The sequence below is a fragment of the Styela clava genome, chromosome 10 (assembly GCF_964204865.1).
Source record: "Styela clava chromosome 10, kaStyClav1.hap1.2, whole genome shotgun sequence".
Lineage (NCBI taxonomy): Eukaryota > Metazoa > Chordata > Ascidiacea > Stolidobranchia > Styelidae > Styela > Styela clava.
The window spans coordinates 1,588,873-1,612,165 of record NC_135259.1 but is presented as its reverse complement, the minus strand read 5'-3'; the positions used below and the strand labels follow the sequence as shown (position 1 = coordinate 1,612,165).

Here is a 23,293-nt window from a genome sequence, read left to right as displayed (position 1 = left end):
AACTTTGGTCTTTTTGGACTATGGCTACATTATTTTCTATCTTCTCAACCAGTTTCAAATCTATCCACAAAATAGAAATTTGATTCACTTAAAAGTTATGTTATGAAATCTTATCCTAAAATACAGTAACCTGATTATAGTCTTCTTACACTGTCTTGTTGATTCTTCCAACATGATTCTGTCAAGACCCTAATTAAAACAATTATGCATGTTAAACTGTTTCAACTGGGTAAATTCAAAATTCCCAGTATTCGAATTCATAATTCAGCTCTTTATGCTGTATTATTGTACAACTGCACAAGTAAAATTTGCATCTTCATGGGATATATATCCACTCTTCTGGAGAGCTGTCTCATTAAAATGAAGGCAATTCAGTGAAATACCGAATATAACCTACCAAATATATGATAAAACTGACAAGATTACATAAAATATATACAGTAGTAGCGGTAGTAAATTCTGTGGTATCATTTACAAATATTCATCATTTTAGGTATATTTTATGATTTTATAATTAGGTTATTCATTAAGTCTGCATGAGATTCTGTATAATTCATAAGCATAAGTATCATGACTGCAGAAAACAATTTAAAATGGATGTATGAAGGAAAAAAGTCATCAATTGATCATGAACAATATTTGCTGGGAAAAAAAATTACTTCTATCGCAGATGATGCAGAAGACAAGGGAGACTTCATTGTCAAACAACAATCATCTATTTCTACAGGCAATGTTTCAGTTTTAGAAAAACTTGATTATGAAAGCAAAGTACGAGAAGATCCTCTCTTTCAAATAAGAAAAAATGACTATGAGCATCGTAAAGAACTCATGAGTAACCCACTCAAGAAAAAAAGAATTCAGAATATGTTAAAAAATGCTCTTGAGCGTGATTTAGGAAAAAGATTATTGAAAAGCAGGACATCTTCAACCTCCTGTTCTTCTTCAGCATCTGATTCATCAGAAACAGACTCATCAAGTGACAGCGACATGGAACTCGATAAAAAAATTTCAAGCAGGTGTGCTTTATTATAAAGTTGGGTGTGAAATTTTGTTACCATGCCAGCAAAAAAATCCAAGCGTAAATAATGCATGTACGATATGTATTTTTAAAATAACAATTTACCTGTATATCTCCTCAAAGTTGAAAAATCCATAATAATATTTTTTTTACTTGTATACCTTTTATATTCTTTGCTCCATTTTGGTTTTTAGTTGGGATGATTGATATATTTTATCAATAAGGAGTTTGCCTTTACTCTTATACCACAGCCATACTTTGTTTTGACCACCGTCTCATCTGTGCTAGCTTAGATCACATTCTGCATTTGTTATTTTTTGGAGTATGCTTTGGCCCTGGGGAAATATTACCTCATCTGTTAGGAGATCAAGTTATGCTCATTAATCATAAAAACCAACTGAATATGTGGAATTAGTGGAAATTCCTAATTTTCTCTGAAATATACCTACGGTAGGTCTCATAAGTCATGCTAAATGAATAAGATCATAATAAATTAAGGATTAAATTTTGCCAATTACAGAATTGGCAAAAACAGATCTTCCCTAATGAAGCCACATTGATCTCTATTTAGGTTTATTTTTAACGTGTTAACTGGTTACTACAAAATCTTTTGCACTCATCAAAATCGGATTTATTCTCCAATTGCTTTCTGATACTTAGTTTCTCTGTTTCATCATTTAGTTTACTTTCAGGTCATTGAAGAATGAAAAACTTCGAATAGCTTTAAAGAGACAATTGGAAAGTGATTTGGAGGGGAAAAAATCTAAGAGGTACGACTCCGATAATGAAAAAAAATCACGTAAAAATTATGAAAACTCTCCGAATCACAGCGGTGAAAAGTACAATAACTTGAAAACAAGAAGGAAACGATCAAGCAGTGACGAGTTGAAAAAATCAGAATTGAGAAGCAGAAAGAATAAGCACCGGGAACGGAAAGAAGATATGAGGCATAAATCTCCTGGAAAAGGCTCTCCGGAAAGTGTGAGAAAACCTGGATATGGTCTGATGTTTGTAAAAGACGGAGAACGATCAAGTGGTTCAAAACCAAAAAGGAGGAGAGAACGACGAACACCAACTCCTGAACCAGAAAAACAGAAATATGTACGCAAACAGAAATCTGGGTTTTCACGAAAGTTAACACAAGAAGAACTAGAAAGAAAGAGGAAAGAAATGATGAGTAATGCAACTTGGAGGGATGATCAAAGAAAACATAATATTAAGAAGTATGCACAGGAGGAGAAGAGGGAAAGAGATCAAGAAGAGAAGGTACATGAAATGAAAAGAAAAGCAGAGAAGAAAGGAGGAAAAGCAAAAGATTTTTTGCATGAAATGAAATTACACAGTGCATCGGTGGGTTCATTAGAAGATACAGTTCGTAGGAAAAAACATACACTCGCTCGTAAGCTATGACTTCCATTGAATGATGGAGTATCTTGGTGTTTTCTTCTCAACCTATTGAGTTGAGGGTTACATTGATGCATAGCCTACATCTTGAATAAGTTGAATGTTTACATCATGATAGCAAAAGGATTGAAGATAAAAGTAATCTGAGGAGATTTTTAATTGGCCATGTATGTAGTCGTCTCTTGAGGTGTTCGTCATGAATGACCATAGGACTGAGGGATGGATTTATTCATTGCACATACCGGTATATCATTTTGATATAGATTTTATATGCAAGAAGTTTCTGTATGACCAACCGGCACTCTTAAATGCAATTCATTTGACATTTTATCAGATGCATGCATCAGGGGCGTGCAACCTTTAATACAGGAGGGCCAGATACAAATAGCACGGTGAAACCGTGGGTCGCACCTTCATGTAACATAGGCTTTTCAATATTTGCAGGCCCAAAAATTTGGTTATTGATCTTATGACATGAGTTATTTGCTTCGCCGAAGCGGGTATCGCAACCGGCAAAAATGAAACAAAATTAGACTTTGGTATAGGCTTGGAATGACTCGCAGGTACCAGATTAAACTAAATTAAAAACTTGTTTCGCGTGCCGCACACCCTGAGGGCCCCAGTTGCACACCCCTGTATTAGATCTGTGAGAATTTATTTGTTTCATGGAGCTCGTCACATATTTAGCTTCTATTTCATCAATTTCGTTTCAATAACAGAAATATAGAGATTGTGTTTTTCCTAAATTGACCTTCAAAATTTATTCAAATGATAAACGCTAGTTGAATGTGTTTTAGTGCCGATTGCTTTTAATGGAAGCAATGATTACAAGGGAAACACCGCAGACCTGTGTTTTTAATATATAACAATCGGCGCTCCAGAAGTGTGTGCACCGATATGGAGGTGACTAATTTTGTTTGCCTATTTTACCTCAAGTTGTGTAAAGAGACTGAACCCCATGGTCAGGTGTATATTCACTTGTCTAACACAGAGTCCCCGAACTCTAGTTATCATTATGGCCTAAGTCTAACCTGGTACACATACAACGGCGGTACCTAATATTCCAATTATGTTGGTATTATAACGATGCGGTATATTGGCAATTCAGTAGATCGTTTATGTCAGGGGTTCGCGAAACCCCAGGGGTTCACAAGAAGATTTCTAGGGGTAATTGAATGACAGTTGTGTTGCTATTTTGAATGTCCAATAAGTGCCGATTAACTCAGCCAGGATTTTCCCTGATCTGGCGTTGTTGTTACTCAACAATGTGAAATCCACAGCTTTGCAGCCAAACAGGGAGATCTCAACGACAATGTGCTGTTTGCCTATAGTGTGTATACACACTCATGTTCTGTATGAATGAAATGAATACTTCTGTTTAATATCATTTAAAACATTGGTTCCCACTTCCCAACCTTTCTTGTGGACCGGTAAAATTAAATAAAATGTACTGGTTCAATGTAAAAAATAACTACATTTGCTACAAACATTGACTATGCAATAGTCGTTATGGTGAACATATTTTTAATTATTGAAATATTTCGCAGCAAACGCAACTTTACTAAAATCATATAATAGAATAAAAGAAGAAAAACAACTCAAGTATAAATTTATAAAAAAGGCATACTTGGATAAATGTATATAAGTTACATGAAAGACAAACGACTAGCGAGGGGATAATCGTATAATGTTAAATATTGTTAAAATAATTGAAACTCCTATTTCTAATTGAATAATAACAAATTCAACAAAGGTAAATAAAAATAGCCAGCCAACGATCAATGCCGTTTGTTCCGTCACTTAGCGCAATTGACGTTGACTTCATATTCCAACATGAATAAACTTGAATTGAAACGGTACTGGACTAACTGCACCTCATATTTGCTCTGATACCAAACTGGAGCAAAAATTATGAATATTCGTACAATGAGAGGGAGATTTACAGCTTGGAAAGAAATTTAAGCAATAAAACCAGAATTATTGACGCCGAATTCCATATACAAATTGAGAAGAAAAGGCAAAAATGGAGTGAGATTCTTAAATGAATATTGCATGGAATAAAGTATCTGGCGGAACAAAATCTCGCGTTGCACGCTTGGCTTAATTAAATTCCTTGCCGTCTTTGATCCTGTGTTGCGAGAGCATCTCGGTTTCATTGAAAGTCATCCACATTCAACCACTCACTTTTCTCCAGGTATTCAGAATGAATTTATTCACCTTATGGCATCTCATGTTCGCAAAAACAGGAAAAATTAAAAAAGCCAAGTACCTACTATGGTTTTATATTTGACTCAACTCCTGACCAGGCGCATCGAGAACAAGAAAACAGTGTGTGTCAAAGAGTCTTTTCTGGGTTTCCCCAAGCTCAGGATAGCTTTGCAAATTTTGCTGACAGTGGCAATATCCATAGAAAGTTGCAAGCGATCGTTTAGTAAAGTAAAATTAATTCTGTCATAGCTCCGATCCTTAATTAGCCAGGGAAGGTTGTGTGATCTGGATTTGTTACATATAGAGAAGGTTGAAAAAAAGAAAACAAATATTGATGAAATCATTGACGAATTAGCGTCAAGAAAGGCACGAAAAGTATTATTCTAAGATCTTTTTGTTGCCCGACCTTTTACTGCTTATTGTTTATTGTGACGTTATTGAATTGCTTGTTATGTAATTATATTGCGTAGTTGAGAGCAGTCAATTTCATGTGAACGAAAAAAAAGAAACAAGCTAAGTAGGGGGCACATTTTTAAACCTTTGCTATGGGCGCCATTTTACCTAGATACACCACTGCTGCCGAGGCAATAATACACAAGAAGTTTTGATACATTTTTGATAATATTGAAATATATTTTTCATCATAAATAAATGTCGTTCCAATAATATAACACCAGATACTTAAAACACTGTTATGTACCTAATAATAAACACGATCAACGGCTTTGAAATGAAAAATTCCTTTATGGGAAAATCATTTGAATAAACAATAGGCTAACGCAAAATTAAGCTTCAACAAAAAGCGAATCGAATCATGGCACTCGAAGGTAAATATAACTAGGCGATATGTTTGAAATTGGCTTTTTCTGTGGTGGCGCTGTTTGCTCATTCTCAGAATTGCTTCCAGTTTCCGTCCCCGAAACACTTGCTGTATCATAGGGAGGGATGGCGGAATCGACTCCGGATTCGATTCTAGAATCGATTCTTCGTGGATTCGACTAGAATCGATTCCGATGACTTGGAATCGATTCTTAGAGTTAAAACTTGGGTTGCAAACAAGGTATAACGTTTTGCGACACATATTTGTATAAACCGCTGTGGAGTTGATACGACGCCGCAAACTTCACACTAGGTGATGGTACATTCGAACCCACGTACATTTGAACCCATGTGTATATCCGCGGGTTCAATCTATATGCGGGTGCTAAAACCCATGGGTTAGGGTTAGTATGGGTTCAAATAAATATCCGTAAAACAAAAAAATTTCCATAGGTGCAATAGTATGCAGGTGCAATTGTCATGGGCTCAAATGTAATGGAACATTCACACTATATTTCTCGTTTGCGCGGGTCGAGGACACGTGCCACATTTCATTCGTATACTTTTTCTTTTACCTATTGCGTTCATAACTCCTATTTACTTGAAGCATCTCGTTTTAAATATAAAATGTTTACACGGCAATCCGGTAGACCGGAATAGCAAAATAGCTCTTCAATGAAAAGAATTAGGCATATATATATTGAAAATCTCATCAATGATAATTTGGCAGCATTGAAGCAAGGGGCTTTGAATTGGCCAGGAAGGTGGAGGCTTTAGCTGAGATATCGAAATATTTCAATGACAGAAATTTGGGAATATCAGCGACCCCAAAAAAATGTTGCAATGGTGGCAACAAAACAAAAACTCATCCAACATCTCAGTTGTCGTCCAAAAGAATCTTTGTGACTCACTAAAGTGCGCTGCATCAAAAAGAGCATTTTGCTCAGCCGATCTTACTGTCTCCAAATTGCGATCGAAACTCACAAGAAAGGATGCAAACAGATTGAACTTTTCAGATTGCAATAAATTTTTGTTTGCTACGACAGTGATTTTTTGGACGCAAAACGGACATACAGATCGTTTTGTTGTTATTTTGTTGTTGTTGTTAGAATTCATTTTCCTGCTATTGTTATGAAAAAATATCTTTTCTCACCTACTGAAACTACTGCTTTGAAATTTCTAGTGATTAAAAATTGTAATTTTTTCTCTAGAAGGCTATTACGTTTATTTTATGTACATCAAAAATGGGCATCATGTGGGCTCCAAGGGATACGTTTTTGTGTGCGATTTTGTCTACTGTACCAGATTGAATATTCACACGTCACACTACTTAGTTTCGGTTTTTGTGTCCATATATTTGAACTTTTTTGTTCTATTTCAAATGATATTGTTGAAATGGGTATGTTTTCCCGGAAAGCTGACAACTCTGAATGCGATGCGATGCTTCGGAATTTTTCGGCGCTACAACAGCCGAACTATTGAAAAAAGTTGATGAAGAGCAAGCTAATGTTCTCAAACCAAGCTTCCAGGACTTCTATACCATCACCTTGAAATATATCAGTAAGTGGTATCGATATGACAAGCACCCTAAGTACATTAACTGGACCATGTTTTAAGAGATAGGAAAATAGAGTATACGGAAGTTAGGGAGTTGGCAAAACAAGTTGCTCCGTTGATGGCAATGGAGGATGAGCTATTCGATGAGGTCGCGACTCTTAACGCTATCTTCAAGAAGATGTGTTTCTCCAAGATAAACCTTAGGCAAAGTGGATAAAGATCTTTGATGGAAATGAATCTTTTTCGCTTTTTTACAAGCTGGTTGGCATTATCTTTTCCCTTCCGGTCAGAAATTCATTTGTAGAGCGGGTATTCTCACTTGTATCGGCTCAGTGGACAAAAGAAAAAACAGACTTAAAGAAATAACAGTGAAATCATTGTTACAAGTCAAAGTAAATCTTGGTCTGAAAGAACAAGAAGTTGTTGGATAAGATCGTCTCTGGCGATAAATACAAACAATGATTTGACACGTTTTAATAAAAGTTTTTTTGAAAAAATATTTGTTTCTTTTTTGGTAGAAAAATCGTATTTTTCCAGTTGTCCTTATTTTGGGTTCCAGATCGATGGAATCCCTGGCTATATGTGACTAATTAATGACTGTCGCAATTGAACCGACTAGTAAACATCGGTCGACAACCTCACCTCCAACTGTCAGGTTCTTGTTTTGGATCCACTAATTAAGTGAAAGCTATTGCCGGACTATCCCGGAACTCTGGGATTTCGAATGGAATTGTTTGAGTGGGTATGTTTTCCCGGAAAGCTATATCTAGGAAACAAGATTTGGAATCGAGAATTGGAATTGAAAATTTAGGAATCGGATAAGAATCGAATACATGTAGGTACTCATACTAAGCATCCATAATCATAGGCAGCGTTGGTTTTTTTCTTCAATATCATCATCAACCGTTGACAGTGATGGCACTGTTTGCTCATTGTCAGAATCGTCTTCTTTTTAAACTAAAAGTTAACTGATATGAACTCCTCGTCATTTAATTCGATTCACTTTCATCTAAAATTGCTTCTGATTTTCCGGAATCGGCTTTTCTTGTGGTGGCGCTGGTCGCTCATTCTCAGTCTTCAGTTTCTGTCTCCAAAACAGCGTAGGCTGATAGGCAGCTTTTTCTTAATTGAAGTGTTACTTACAAACACCAAATCACTACACGTCTGCTCTCTGGGCCATATGAATGCAATTTGTGAAAGTTTTTGAACACGAAATGAACCCATGGCTCGTTTTGTCATCTTGTATATATATACTTGTTGTTATGGAAAAATCCTTTTTCTCCGTATGAATGCAAGCTGTGAACGTTTTTGAACACAAAACACTGTTTGCTCATTGTAAGAATCGTCTTCTTATTAAACTAAAAGTTAACTGATATGAACTCCTTGTCATTTAATTCGGTTCACTTTCATCTAAAATTGCTTCTGATTTTCCGAAATCGGCTTTTCTTGTGGTGGCGCTGGTCGCTCATTCTCAGTCTTCAGTTTCTGTCTCCGAAACAGCGTAGGCTGATAGGCAGCGTTTTCTTGCTTGAAGTGTTACTTACAAACACCAAATCACTACACGTCTGCTCTCTGGGCCATATTTGTAAAAAATTTTGAACACGAAATGAACCCATGGCTCGTTTTGTCATCTTGTATATACTTGTTGTTATGGAATAATCCTTTTTCTTCGTATGAGTGCAAGTTGTGAACGTTTTTGGACACGAAATGGACTTATGGCTCGTTTTGTATTCTTGTTGTTATGGAAAAATACCCTTCTTTATTAACTACTGGACCATTTGCTTTGAAATTTTCAGTGGTTAAAGAAGCGGTTCCCAGACGGTGCGCCGCGAAAATTACCAGAATTGTGTTAAACATAACTAAAATAGTATTGAATATTTTACATATTGTATTTATTATAAATGTTTTATTGTTCCTTATTTTAAATGCTGTGTATATGAATCAATAAATTCATTTTACCTTTCTATGTCAATGAACTGCACAGGGGTTCCTCGAACCTCATGAATGCTTTATTGGGGTCCCACACCATCAAAAAGATTAGAAACCGCTTATTTATAGCAACAGAAGACTAGACTCTTATATTCCACGTTATACAAGTTTTGCCAAGCTTGTGGCTATATTCTTTAGCGATAGTTAATAAAACATGTATTATGTGGAATGATAATTTACTCTTTTGTTGGTATAAAGATCTTTTGCATCTTTTGTACAAAGCCCCCGGCCAAAACAAAAACACCCTCACCACAGCTCGAAAGGAGAAAATTAATTCGGTTAGAGTTAGGAATGCAGATTGCGCTGGAAATTAAAATTTGCAAATCATTCCCAACCCAAACCCCAACTGGATAACAACGAATTTACACTATTTTAAAACATTTTTTTTTTCAAATCTCACATTTTTGCATCAGATGCGGGGGCTTTGTACAAAATATCCGATTCTACTCTTCCCACAGGACAAGTATGTATTTGTATGTTGAGCATTAACGTGAGAAACAGTGCTCATTTAACAAAATTTGATGGCATGTTCTGGGGTTCGCATTGGCATTAGATATCAGTAACGTCGGTTACGATTTCTTTCCACCAAATACAATTGTTTAGCAGCATAACCTTGGATTATGAAAAGGGCTATATAACAACGGTGGGCAAACCGCGGCTCGCGGGCCGCATGCGACAGTTTTATTGCGGTTAGTCTCAGTTACAGTGGGAAGATACGAAAATGAGCACAGAGTTGTCAAGTCAGAATGGGAAGAAGAATGCGCATTCACTAGTAAAGAAAATAAATTTTTGTGCTTAATCTCTCATAAGCTGTAAATTCAGCAATGTTGAACGGCACCATGTAACGAATGACAAAAACTTCGTACGAGACTACCCTCGTAAATTCGCTGTAAGAAAACACAGATTAAATAACTTTAACTTATTATTAAAAAGACAGCAGGAATCTATGATATATATCATTTGACAAAGAATCCGATGCATCAACTCAAGCTAGTTTTGTTATATCATGTAATATTGCTCGTGGTAAACATCCATACTCTGACTGCAATTTTTTGAAAAAAACAATATATATATATATACAGGATGGCCCAAAAGTAGGTGGTGGCCCAAAAGTAGGTATACAGTTATTAAACTATTTTATATGCTTTAAAGCTACTTGCAGTTCACTTTATGTTACTTGTTAAGTACCACAAAAATTACCTATTTTTTAGATAATAAATCTAGTGTGAATTTTACATTAGTTTTCTAGCTGCTTGGAAGGTAATAAAAAATAAATAAAATACCTGTATACCTACTTTTGGGCCACCCTGTATATTGCTGTCGCAGTCAATAGCTCAAACGCCGGTTTCGCGTCGCACTACACAAACTATACGTATCTCCCTAATTAGTATCAATGTAACAGTTACAATGCAAAATTATTCAATGAGCTCTAATATTATTAATTTCAAAAATTATGCGGCTTTCACCTATTTCTGACTTGCGGCATGCGGCTCTTATACTAAAAATATTAGCCCACCCCTGCTATATATATAACATACCAGTGGTCACATGAGTCATAAGCCACCCTGCAATTAGGAGTTGCACAGCTCAACCCACAATTATCTCCCACGGAATTCGAAACTATTGCCAACCGTGTAATCAGTGAATATATTGCAAGCTTGTCAGTACAAGTCAATGGTCGAGTTTATTATTGAAATTATATTCATGGGTAACTTCATGAAACTAATTAATCAAATGTCGAAGAATGAAGTGAAAAATACACTTACATAACATACAGAAAAACCATATACAGTACTGTATTCTTATATATTGCTATACAGGAGTGCAGTCGGAATTTTTTTTAACGATGGGGGAGTGGGTAGGTACGTGAAATTAAAACAATGCGGCAAAAGTGCAATACACTAAGTCGTAAGGCGAACTCAAAATTGTGTCGTTTATAGCGAAACGCTGTTGAATAAATTGCAGAATTCCGTGCAGGTCGCCTTCTTTTTCCAGACTTCGATCGTTGAATATTTCGCTCTCCCTATTTCAAACATCTACTAATCGTCGACCATTAATACGTAGTCGGCGGTACCCATGTCGCGTTGTGCACTCTTCATTGTTTCACAAATGAGCTAGCTATTTGACAAAACCGCACTATCACGAATGTCAAGCCTAGTGAGAAGAAATATTTGCATCTCAATGCCTGTCTAGATTTGAAACAACATGAATATATATGAGAAGAATAATAACAACAAATCCCCAAAACCATCCACTTCGTGTTCAAAAATAAACGAGTGATATACGTTGTTATTGAACGAATTTCGAGTAGCCAATTGTAGCGAAATATCAATCCATTTATCGCGAATGTCAGTGGCGTTATTATCGTTCACATGCACAAAAACAATCTTTTGGGTAAGATTAGATCTTCCTTGTAACAGTTTGTAAATTACGGTTCCATTTTTAAAAGCGAACGATCTTTCTATCGTGTCAGTGTTATTTTCGTACTAAATATTGAATAAAAACTTCGCATATTCGTCATTAGGTGAATAATACTCAGTGTTACCATGAGTTAAATAAATCGGCAATAATGGCATTCCTACGTGTTCAAAATAATACTTCCCGCAAATATCTATAGAAATTTTCATAGAAGAGGCTACAATATCATCTTTGTCTGGTCTGACGTTCCCAAGTTTACAAAATCGTGTTGACGCGTTTTGTGCAAAATTAGGAATTAGAAAGATATAATAGACACGGAAAACGGCATAACACAGAGATTTCTCACATTTATCGTTTCTGTCTATTAGTGACAGCCGTAGGTAACTAAATTCAAGCGATTGTTTCAGCGACTCTCAATTACTACGGAGATAAGCGTCATTATCAATGCTAACTGGAAGACATAACCGATCCTAAACGCCATTAAAACTCCCAGGGCGTTGCGTTAAGGTGATAACGCGCGAAACAATATAGTTTTGGCAGCGTTTACATAACATTTTTTCTTTGTCGCGCAACTCGTTTTGAGTCAGTTTGATATGGTTTTTAGGTTAAACTCTTGGGCGAGCACATTGCGCCAACGACGCATTCAATTTCACTTACTTCAAACAATATTTTGTAGCCAGGAAAGGATTCAAAGGAACATCGGTCTATTACCAAATACTCCATTGTACCAGCCGAGATATATTCCGTATTTTTGGTTTACACATTTTGAGTTGGTAAATAACCGCTTGAACCCGGCAAGCCGGTTTACCGGCTTGTTTGAGTACGCTCTGTGCCCCGGCAAGCCGGTTTACCGGCTTGTTTTTCGTGTCGGAAGGAATCAACTTTATGATCTCGTATCTCAAGAACCACAATGAGTATTTGAATAAATTTTAGATTGCATGAAAGCTTGTTATTGGGACTAATTATATTGTAAATATCGGTGCTCTAATATACGATGTTTCAGTAAAATTGGCAATTTGAAAGTGCGTATGAAATTATTGTATGATAACAAATATTTAATATAAAGAATTTCGACTTCTTGCCTAAATAGCCACATATTCAATCGGCAATATATGTGGAGAATTTGAATAGCTTTTTATATACGTATCCAAAACGATTTTACGATGAGCCATTCAAATTTTATGGCCAAATATATTAGATTATCTGTAGATTTAACAGCGACGCTGCGTCAAAATGGTGTTCTCATTGAAGAGAGGCTACGTCTCGTCACGCACAACTTTACGTATATTACGCAAATGCAACTAAACGTGACGATATCCGCAATGACGTTACGTCGAGATGTTATTATTTAAATGTCCGCAGGAAGTAATTAATTAACCCGATGCTACGCATTCAAAATTCGCACTACGCTTTGACTTTGACTGCCCGCTCAAGCCCCATTAAGTTGTGGTTACGTATACGCCATGAAGACCATGAAAAATGTATGTACATAAAAGACTGCTTGCTAAAAAATTTAAATTGAATATTGCACTTTGTTGTGCCCGGAACAATGAAGAACATGAAAATATTATGCAGATAAAAGACACATTCTAAATCCAATATTGCACTTTGTTGTGCCAGGTATACCCATGGTTGTTAATTTCGTTACCTATACATAGGTACTCATTACAGTATTTGTACTTATATACTGTCTCGCATCGTTTCAGCAACGCTTTGTCTTTAGCAGCTGGATTGGTTTTTTGGCAATAATGTGAATTTTGCTGCATACGACGCATCTATTATTAGAACTGGCGTTTTGCGGTAGGGTATCTAGTTCTGGCGACGCATATGATCTTGTTGGAATAAGAGTTGCTCTTTCTGCATTATTAGTTCTCTCAGATATTGATCCATCCACTTGCTTCGCCTAACATTCGTACAATCAGATATTTTGATCTGCAGAGCAGGCAAGTACTTATTTTGGTTGATATCTGAACAAATACTGATAGGCGAATAAAACATTTTCCACGTGAAATTTTTTATGACGATATTAACTTCCCTTCACTTCGCTATTACTGCACGCATTACTCGACGTCGGTACTTCAATCCATACAGGGTTAATATCATATCGAAACTCGGCGATCGATGTCCCGCTGAGAACGTCGTCGTGAAAGTTATCTTGCGCATTTTGCCACGCAATACGTTTCGAACGTACTTATCAACATCTTCATGACGGTAGTCACGTGATCGGCTTTTGCGTAGCTGCGTAATCAGTGCGTCATGGCCGCTTATCGAAGTTGTTCACCCGACACAATGATACACAATTAAATATTTAAATATAAAATTGGTTATATGGCAGCCACAATAGTAATTCGAATATCAACAAAACGCTTATAAAAAACTCTTTATGAACATCAAATATTGGCAGTATATTTTGTACCAAAGTAACAAAATTTCAAGCCAAAACTCACATACATGCAGAAAAATCACTGTTAGATTAGGGTCAATTTTATTAATTTTGACAAAATGTATTTCGAAATGGAAAATACATTCTGAATGCACGATAAAATTTCCTTTCGATTGAAATGTCACACAACGTGCTACCTATAATTGGTAAAAAATTATAAGCGTGCCAAATAGCCCGTATTTATACTTATTTTATTGTTCTACCAATACGGCGCCGCGAACCTTCAGGGTGAGCGAGTAACTTCGCTCTGAGCCGTCAGAGTTCAAAGAGATAAAGAAAGATGTTACAACTCGCTGATTACATGTGAATTCGCTTGCAAACAAAAAATGGCTTAATGTAAACACAACAACTTAGCAATGAGGATATGGTACACACGCTTGAAAAAAATCGTAATGACACAGCGATTACATATGAATTTGGTGAGACAGGATGGTGGAAATTCGTTTCAATAATAGATAATATCATTCGTGGTCGCCAAATGTTTGGTATACTCGACAGAGGCGTAGCTTCCCAGATAGCACAACTACGTTGGGCCAACGTTATAATCCGCCGGCAACCGTTGTACGCGGTTTTACAACCATTTACCATGGTAAGGCCATGATTGGCCTTCAACGAAACACTCCATTATGCGAAGAAATGCGCGCGCGATTCGAATATAGCACATGAGGTCGCCATTCATTTTGGCGGTACTCGTAATCGAAGCCTGTTACGAGGTTTTTGCCGTGTATGGGACAGTGACATTGAACTTTTAATGCTTTCATAGTAGAATGGCGAAAGTAGAGATAGCCTAGTTGTAACCGTGTAAGTTAATCTCATGGTACCGGTACCTTAAGTGCGTTGTCAGGTCACGGTTCATAAGGGTGATAGGGTACCATACCGGTAAAAGTTACATATTCATCCCTGGACACCGTAGGTACCGGTACCGTAACGGCAGAACGAGATGAGGTACGGTACCGTGCTTGGTCTTTTGGCATTTTTTTGTTAAACTTTTTCAGGTTGCCATCTCTCATTTACCAGTATTCGTTATCGAGTACCGGTACCTATGGTAGATACCGGTAAAAGTTACATATTTATCCTGGACACCGTAGGTACCGGTAACGACAGAACGAGATGAGGTACCGGTACCGTACAGTACATTACCGTACTTGGTCTTTTGGCACATTTTTTTGTTAAACTTTCTGAGGTTGCCATCTCTTATTTACCAGTATTCGTTATCGAGTACCGATACCGGTATTGGTCCTTCATCCCTGGATATGATTTTTTATATTTACTCTATTTGTATAAGTGCAAACATTTCCGCAGCCCAAATCCAACCCGTTGAACGACTTAATCCAGTAATCTGAATAGTTGTACATTTGTGAACCTTCTGTCTGATGAATTTCAACAAATCTAAATACAGATCTCAATTGGCTGAAATCTAAAATATGTTTTAACAATTGCCACAATCAAACTGAAACTAAAATTTGATGTTTTTGGGTAAAAAAGAGCTCAAGGATTATTGTTTTCCCTTTTTGTTTTTGTAACACTTTAAATTTTTTTTTAAATTTTTGTCCGAGGTCCGAGAACTTTGTCCAACCCTGCTCTATTTCATATTTTCAGCTTTGTTGAGAAATAAATTACTGATTCTTGAATAATATCTATTTTGTTTTAAAATTCAATAGAATTATATTGGGTAATCATATATATTAATATGATTTATTTTCAGTATGTATGCTATGTAATCTTACCCAACCAACCCTAATTAAGTGTTATTATATTTTAAAGTGAATTGGAAAGTAGACCGCTAGCAAAAAAGATTCGGGCGATTGGGGGGAAGCCCATCTCTGTACAATGACTGCCAAATGTGCATGCAACTGTGCAATGCCCAGCGACTCTAAAAGCATGAAGTATTGTACGACACATCCTTTACAAATATTTGGACATATTTTGTGTAATATCCATTTTTTTCCGGTTCTGAATAATTATTACCGATTAGATATTCTGTCAAGTGTCAATATTACCATTGTAAGTTTAATGACATATACCATTTTTATAATAGGCCCTATGACAATGGACTGGAAAATTCACCTGCTTCAATTCCCTCTTTAACGCAATCATACACTGTGTCATTTCAAGCATCTCAATGTTTCAATGCGGACAATGCCCAAAACAGGTGTTTTTGTTTTTTAGTTTGATAGTAGCTCCTTGCATACCTGTGCCATAAAATATTGCACAATAGCTAGATATATCGGTTGAATAATTACCTAGTACAACATCATGTGGTTAATACCGTATTTTCCGGCGAATAAGTCGCTTTTCTAGACCCAAATTTTTAGCCTGATTTTAGGGGGGGTCGTCTTATTAGGCGAGTATGATCATTTTCATTTTTTTGTTGCCCTATTATTGAACCCGGACAATAAAATACCTTCGGCGATAGCATCCCCCACGTCCTCATCAGGTTAGTTTAATTAAATCGACATTCTCGTGCTGTGAATCTGAAATTTTAATGCTGTGATTATCATATTCGCATTATCATATATGGACTGAATATTACGTTACAAAAAAAAAAGTCATAGGCTATTTTAACCAATGCGCAAACGCGGCGACCGCTCGAAAGGCATTGCATGGTAATTTGAGATTCCTGACGTTGATGCGATTTTACTACCCCGACTCATCGGCCGGTTATATGCAAAAACCCATTTTTTCAGGCTTAAAAACAGGCCTCGTCTTATTCGCCGGAAAATACGGTAACTAATATTAATGAAAAATTTATATTCTGGTAATTAGTATAAGCCATTCGTTCACGTTTATCATCTGAAAGACAATCATGTACTATATATTGTGTAACACTAACTTGATTTTCAGAGATCAAGCCATGCTCCAATCCAGTCCATGGAAAAATTGTTGGGACAGGCGGTAGAAACTCTTATGCTACAAGCTACGGCATCTGCAACTTTCCACTGATTATAGTGTGGACTCGGACATAAAGGAATTGATGAAATTCATTGTCAATTCATTGTCTGATTACATTTTGATCCAGAAAACATTCAAGGATGAAAAAATCGCTCGTAAGTTGAATACTTTTATAGGCTGATTACATACACTTTACGGCAGTGGTTCCCAAACTTTTTTTTCCGCGACCCCAATTTTTGTAAAATCACAGACTACAGATACTTGTGACCCCACAACGAGAAAACATTAAAAATCAATTTATTCTATTCAATCATTCTGATGAAAATCAACTGTAAGTTTGCGGGGCATTAGTGCAACGTGGTTGTACTTGTACTTAAGTTCAGTGGTTCCCAACCTTTTTACCCCAGCGGCCAGCGGGCAAGCAAAATTAATTTAAGAGTTCGCTGACCGGTAACACATGCCATCGTATGAAGACCACGATGTAAAAATCTCTGAGATTCAGAATATTTGTTTAGTTTTAGTACAATGTTAAAATATTGCAGATTACTCCATAATTAATTGGAAAGCTAAACAGAACATGAAAGTAAAATAGGTGAAAATACCCTTGCTGGGTCTCATCTTATTCAGTGCCTTTTATTTTTTGTCGTTTTGTTTTTGACTGCATGAAGCGCTTCGAATTTATGTATGAAATACAATATGCCCAATATTTTCGCTTCGTGTTCAAGGAAGATTATTTAAATGTCTAAATAAGATCTGATTGCAATATTAAAATTGTTCACTTTTATACGAATGGGATGTGGACAAAACACATATGTGTATATTTTAGAGTAGATACTCGCGATAATTTAACATAGAGCTTTTGCAACGGATGAAAACCTTTTCATTAGATGTATTCTTATAATTGTGCTTATTTACTCATTCCAGATAAGATATTTGTCAAGTCTTGGAGGTTGCTCCGAGAAAGACTGGATTGGAGAATCATGAGCTCAGTTATAACAAATTTACTCTCCCGCTCTTTCAACTGTGCAGGACGCGGTGGATAAGGAGGAGTGAGTGGGACGCCCTTAGTTTCTGCTATTAAAGGTACGTATGTAATATGTTTATCATATTGTACCACCATCTTTCTCTGCTCTACCCTCTTCTATTTTATAAGTATAAGATTATTTTGACTCCAAATCAGCTTAAGATAATTCATAAGGGAAATGAACAAAAATTGATTAAATAGAATCTGACAATCTGGAGTGAAAACAAAACCCTAATTAAGATTGAAGCGTAAAGAATATAATGTTTTGCCAAAAAGATGCCTATCGTGTTCATGAATTAAATTAAGTTACTCACACACAACAACAACAGAGATATAATAAAATAAAAACAGGCGAGAAAATTTAGATAAGTTTGGTAGTAAACAAAATGTACTTGCCAGTTGCCACACCATTCATTTTTATCATTATGATTGTCAAATTGAATAATGATTTTGTAAACAACTGTGAACAGTAAAGAAATTAAATGTAGATTTTGTATACAAAAGTGAACAGTATAGAAAAATATTTATTAAGGAGATATCGCCAAGCTGATTATGGTTAGAGTCAAGTGCCAAATTGCCAATCCAATGTTGCCAGAGTTTGGTGCATAATGGCGAACAGTGGTTTTCGAACTTATTTGTATCATCGCTCCCGTACAGTACTTTTTACATTATCATCCCCCCCTAGCACAACAGCAAATTATGAAGTTACAAATTAATTTATTTTAAATCAATTAAACAAATAGACTAATCATGGTGCATGATGTTTCTAATAAGATAGATGAATTTCAACAAGGAATATTTGAAGACATTTTAGTCAGATAAAATCTCAAATCATCATTATTCCCTCCAACAAATATTCCCCTCAAAACATTGTCTACGCCCCCCCTTGCGGAATCAAGAATTTCTGTATTTCTCAATTATTATTGTCTTGTCAATGTAAGCTTCACTCACACATTTGCGACTGCAGAAACTTGGCTTAAGATTCCTACTCTGAAAATTTGTTGGGATGCAGTCATTCAGACTAGGCTTTGAACTCTGGTGCTGTAATTTGCTAATACTGCAATTTAACACAGAATTTTAATATTTTTCAGCTCTGGATGATCTGGCAACGAACTCCGATTAATTTTATTACATGTATACATATTTGTAAAATAAAGACATTTTGTTATCTTTTGTTTTTTATTATATAAATAATGTTAGATTAGTGGGAAATTTCTATGTAGTATAGATCCATACCCTGTCTGTACAACACATCGCCTAACTTGGCCCGACCATGTGCCACGATTGTATTACAACGTGTCACCTACGTAGGCACGTCCATATGTCACGATTGTGTTACAACGTATCGCCAACGTTGGACCGGCCATATTTCACGATTGTGTTACAACGTATCGCCTACGTTGGCCCGACCATTTGCCACGGTTGCATTACAGCGAAAGGACCGACGTTGGCCCAGCGGCCAAATCTTCGCTGGAACATGGTTGTTCGCCATTATTGGGCCGGTGGTTCGAACAACGTTCGGCCATGGTTGTTCCGACGTAGTTGTGCTATCTGGGTTAGGGGGTACAATGGGGTACATATGCCCCCGGGCGCCAAGGTACGGGGGCGCAAAAATGGGGCTTGCAAAAATTTCACAAAAAAGGTAAAAAAACGGTCACAAGCAAGATTGCACCGGCGGCAGACATCTAGTCTTAGTACATGGCCAACCGCACACTTGGTCAGACCACTTACGTCGACTGCCGACGTCATCAGGCACATAGCTCGCGCACGGTCAGATTTTCATCGTAATTACATGGCCCAAAAAGCTGGCCGGGAAACAAAGCAAAAATTGATTTGGTAACGTTAAGTAACAAAATGCACCGGGTTAATTACGTGGTTCTGTATCGTTAAGTTCTTGCCTGCGCACTCCGATGTAAGTTGATATTAGTTCTGTGCTGGAGACAAAAGGCAACGGAATTTGGTTGAATGATGTTAAACAGCGAATTGCTGGTAATACATGTTTTGAGTAATACGTGGTTTTGTATTTCGTGGTTGTCAAAGTACCGTACTTTGCGGCAGACTTACATAAAATATATCATAATGTGCTAAAAGACCCCAATTCCGTTTTCGACAAATGATAAAGGTAAGCTGCTAAACGTTTCCAGGTAGCCCGCGGCAGTGTCTGCAACACGCTGGAGTGCACGATTAGAAGCTGTTAAAGCTATTTTGAAGGTTTGAATGAACTGGTACAACTCCTAGAAAAATTACCAGTAGACTCAACTATGACATCTGAAGTCGTGCAGAGCAGTTACAGGCCTGCATCTAAAGTTTAATTTTATAGTTTTATTTCAATTCTGGAATACCGTTCTTGGGAAAATTGATCGTGTACAGAGTCGCTTACAGAATCCTACGATGAACTTCAAAGAAAGGAAGCTGCAGCTGATATCGAATCTTTGGAGCAAGAATTCGTTAAACTTCGTGATGATTTGAGCCAAGCTGCTGTTGAAAACGCCAAAACAAAATGCACAGCCTGGGGGGTTCAGGTGGATAGACGAATGAGGCAACGTAAGAGAATGCCTGGAGAACTGAAAAGAGATGCAGGACTTTCACCAGAAGAAAAAATTGTGCGCGTTATGAAGAATGTATTTGATCGGCCTCAACAGGAGATGTCAACACGTTTTTCACCAATAAAAGACTTAAACACAAAATTTGGATTTTTGCTTGACGTTAAGACTCTCCTATCCAACACAGATGAGGATGCAATTCGTCGAGATTGCACAGATTTTGCAAATTTCTACGACACGGACATCAATGGCCACGAACTGAAGATTGGAGATTGCAGAATGCTGCTCAGTAACTGTAGGTCAACCAGAAACTCCTTTGGCTCATCTTGGTTTTATTGTGTCTTTTGGAGACGACGTTTTCCCGCATCTGCGAATTTTCCACAAATTTTGTTAACAATACCAGTTTCAATTGCAAGCTGTGAACGGTCTTTCAGCAAATTGAAACTTATTTTGTCCTATTCGCGTGCAACAATGGGACAGGATCGTCTCAGTGATCTTGCACTTTTAAGTGTTGAAAGAGAAACATTGGAAAAAACAGATTTTGAAGACGTGATTAACCAGTTTGCGACAATGAAATCAAGAAAATTAAATTTATTGTACACTATGTAAATCATCTTTGACAGTGACTGAGTGAGAAATTATGGGCATATGCTTATATATTTTGTATAGCTTTGCTTCTTTTTTAAATAAAATGTTCCATTAAAATTTGAATTGTTTTCTACATCATATACAATTAAATGTAGTAGAAAATATGATTAAACGTGGAGGTCGGGGCGCCAATTTTATAGTTTGCCCTGGGCGCAAAATATTCTGGCTACGCCTCTGATACTCGACGAGGCCATTGGGAAAAATATAATGGTAAGAGACAAATTGTTGACTATCGTAAAATGTAAGCACTATAGTGAAAGCTGACATGAGAATTATCATTGCAAAAATTACCACAACTGTGGCCGTCAGGATCTATTTCAACAGTTTTGCACAAAACATAAATTAGTGACGGCTCATGAAAGACATGGAGTGGAAGATGAAATAATTTCCAATCAAGAAATGCAAATTTTGTGAGAAATGTCGTCATAAATAGCGTGCATAAAAACGAAAATTACGCAATTTAGCTTTTTCCAATTGTCAATTGAAAGACTGTAAGAATGGAACTTGGTACAGAGTCATCTATGTATAAAAACTTGAATGATGAACGATGAGCGACGAACAAATATAAATATATTACCTAAACGAGGTAATCTTTAGTCGCGTGGCACTGAACACTGCCAGAAGGTTCTATGAAATCGCTTATTGTCGTTTCACAACACCTAATTGGAAGACCAAAATCACGATACCGATATCACGTAAATTGATTCCAACTTCAGTAATATATATATCTGTCCGAAATTTAAGGTCATCAATAAACTATTAAACATCAATAAACTTAAGAATCTATGGCATCCACTGGATTGTTGATATGATCTTTAATCAAACGATGAAGGAAGATAGAAACCTAATCGTAACATCAACAAATGTTTTCATGCGCTTTCCAAGCAAGTCGACCCTTGAGGCCAATATATACGAATAATCAGGCAATAAAAAATTTGTTCTCAAACGAATCCGATACGAGATAGCTTTAATATTCCGAATGAATATTCGGATATCATTCCACATAACAATGGCTCAAAAGATCGTTGTAGGATGATTGCAATTGTAGATCGGTATTGACACCGATCTTGGCGATGGTACATTCGATGTGGTGCACGGCCTTGGGGCCATCCTATAGCCCTCCAGCGTATATTTCTTATTACGGAAAATGAGACATACGGTACGTGCAGATGTTGAAGGGTTGAAATCATTTTTCCGACTGCTAACCCAGCCAAAATCAGTGTTGATTTTGAAATAGCTGCTATGAATGAATTTCAAGCACAAATGTCGAATGACGAAATCAAAGAATGTTATGTTTGCCTGTCACAACTGTAATTTGAAAAGTTGGTTTTATCCGATTAAGAGACAAGTTTGAATGTCTACCCTACACTCATTCAATCCCGCGACGCTTCACTGAATTATAGTAACAAAACGGCTGTTTTGTCAGTTATCTTCTTCACGTAACAGAATTTATTGTGAGACACGTGTAAACTGAATTATATTATTACCTAACAAGTATATAATTTACAATTACTCGTTTAATGAGCCTATAATTTAATTATAATTAGACAAATGGGAACAAAACACAGAAAAAATTATGCTGAGTGCAAAAGGTTCAACAGCGCAGAAAATATTCAAATGGAATTTTTTGAGATGCAATGAGGATAGTGATTCCCATGTATAAAATGTTACAATCTTAGCTTCATCCAGTGTGCCATTCAGAAAATGTTTCCCATTTAGTGATGTCGAAAACGTATCAAGCGTGATGCAATAAAAAGTGTAACATTAAATGTCATTTGTAAATTTTTGTAATAAAAGTTGAGTTCGAGTTGTCGCAGTCATCGCGCGCTGCTTAAAAATTAAACTTCTGATCTGCGTGAAATAATTAAGATTTATCGGCCATCCGTTCGGTTTATAAATGGAATTCCTATTTTGTAAAACTTTCATAGCTATCCTGAAACTTAAAATTGACTTTACAATTTTACATAATGAACATTCCAGAAAATTATACTGTATTTATATGAATTTACAACTGAAACTATTGTTGTAGAACTAATTTTTGAAAAAAGTCCTGATATAGGACTTCCCGGTTCTGATGAATGAACAGCTATAATACACACAGTATCATACTGTATATGGGAAAACTTCACGAAGGAAATTGTGTGTGGTGTGTGTGGTAAATACGTATAGTCCATGTATGCAAGTCATTTCTGTGTTGTAGTTGCGGTCAATGAAATCTGTTTTACACTAGCCCTTGCCATATATATTTAATTTCTTCAACGAAATAACGCATGTTTCATGAATGAGTCAGTTCTTGCAGAACGTGACTGACGAAAATACGGATTCTCAGA

At 36.5% G+C, this 23,293-nt stretch overlaps 1 protein-coding gene and 1 long non-coding RNA gene across 2 annotated transcripts in view; both read left to right on the top strand.

The window, feature by feature from the left end:
• Positions 1-19,328, top strand: part of LOC144428340 (uncharacterized) — a 283,628-nt gene extending 264,300 nt beyond the window's left edge. Inside the window, exons 2-6 of the long non-coding RNA XR_013478290.1 lie at positions 14,363-15,786; positions 15,895-16,008; positions 16,701-16,903; positions 17,673-17,831; positions 18,864-19,328. This is a non-coding gene — a long non-coding RNA (uncharacterized LOC144428340). The remainder of the gene's footprint in view (positions 1-14,362; positions 15,787-15,894; positions 16,009-16,700; positions 16,904-17,672; positions 17,832-18,863) is intronic.
• On the top strand, positions 479-3,266 carry LOC120337804 (pre-mRNA-splicing factor CWC25 homolog). The gene is made up of 2 exons (XM_039405691.2): positions 479-1,016; positions 1,711-3,266. The coding sequence occupies exons 1-2, from the start codon at positions 571-573 to the stop codon at positions 2,426-2,428; spliced, it is 1,164 nt and encodes a 387-aa protein (XP_039261625.2). The 5' UTR covers positions 479-570; the 3' UTR covers positions 2,429-3,266.
• Positions 19,329-23,293: the final 3,965 nt, after the last annotated feature.

Coding starts and splice junctions, on each gene's coding strand:
- LOC120337804 (XM_039405691.2), top strand. CDS start 571: ATGACTGCAGAAAACAATTTAAAATGGATGTATGAAGGAAAAAAGTCA. Junction 1,017..1,710: donor GATAAAAAAATTTCAAGCAG/GTGTGCTTTATT, acceptor GTTTACTTTCAG/GTCATTGAAGAATGAAAAAC.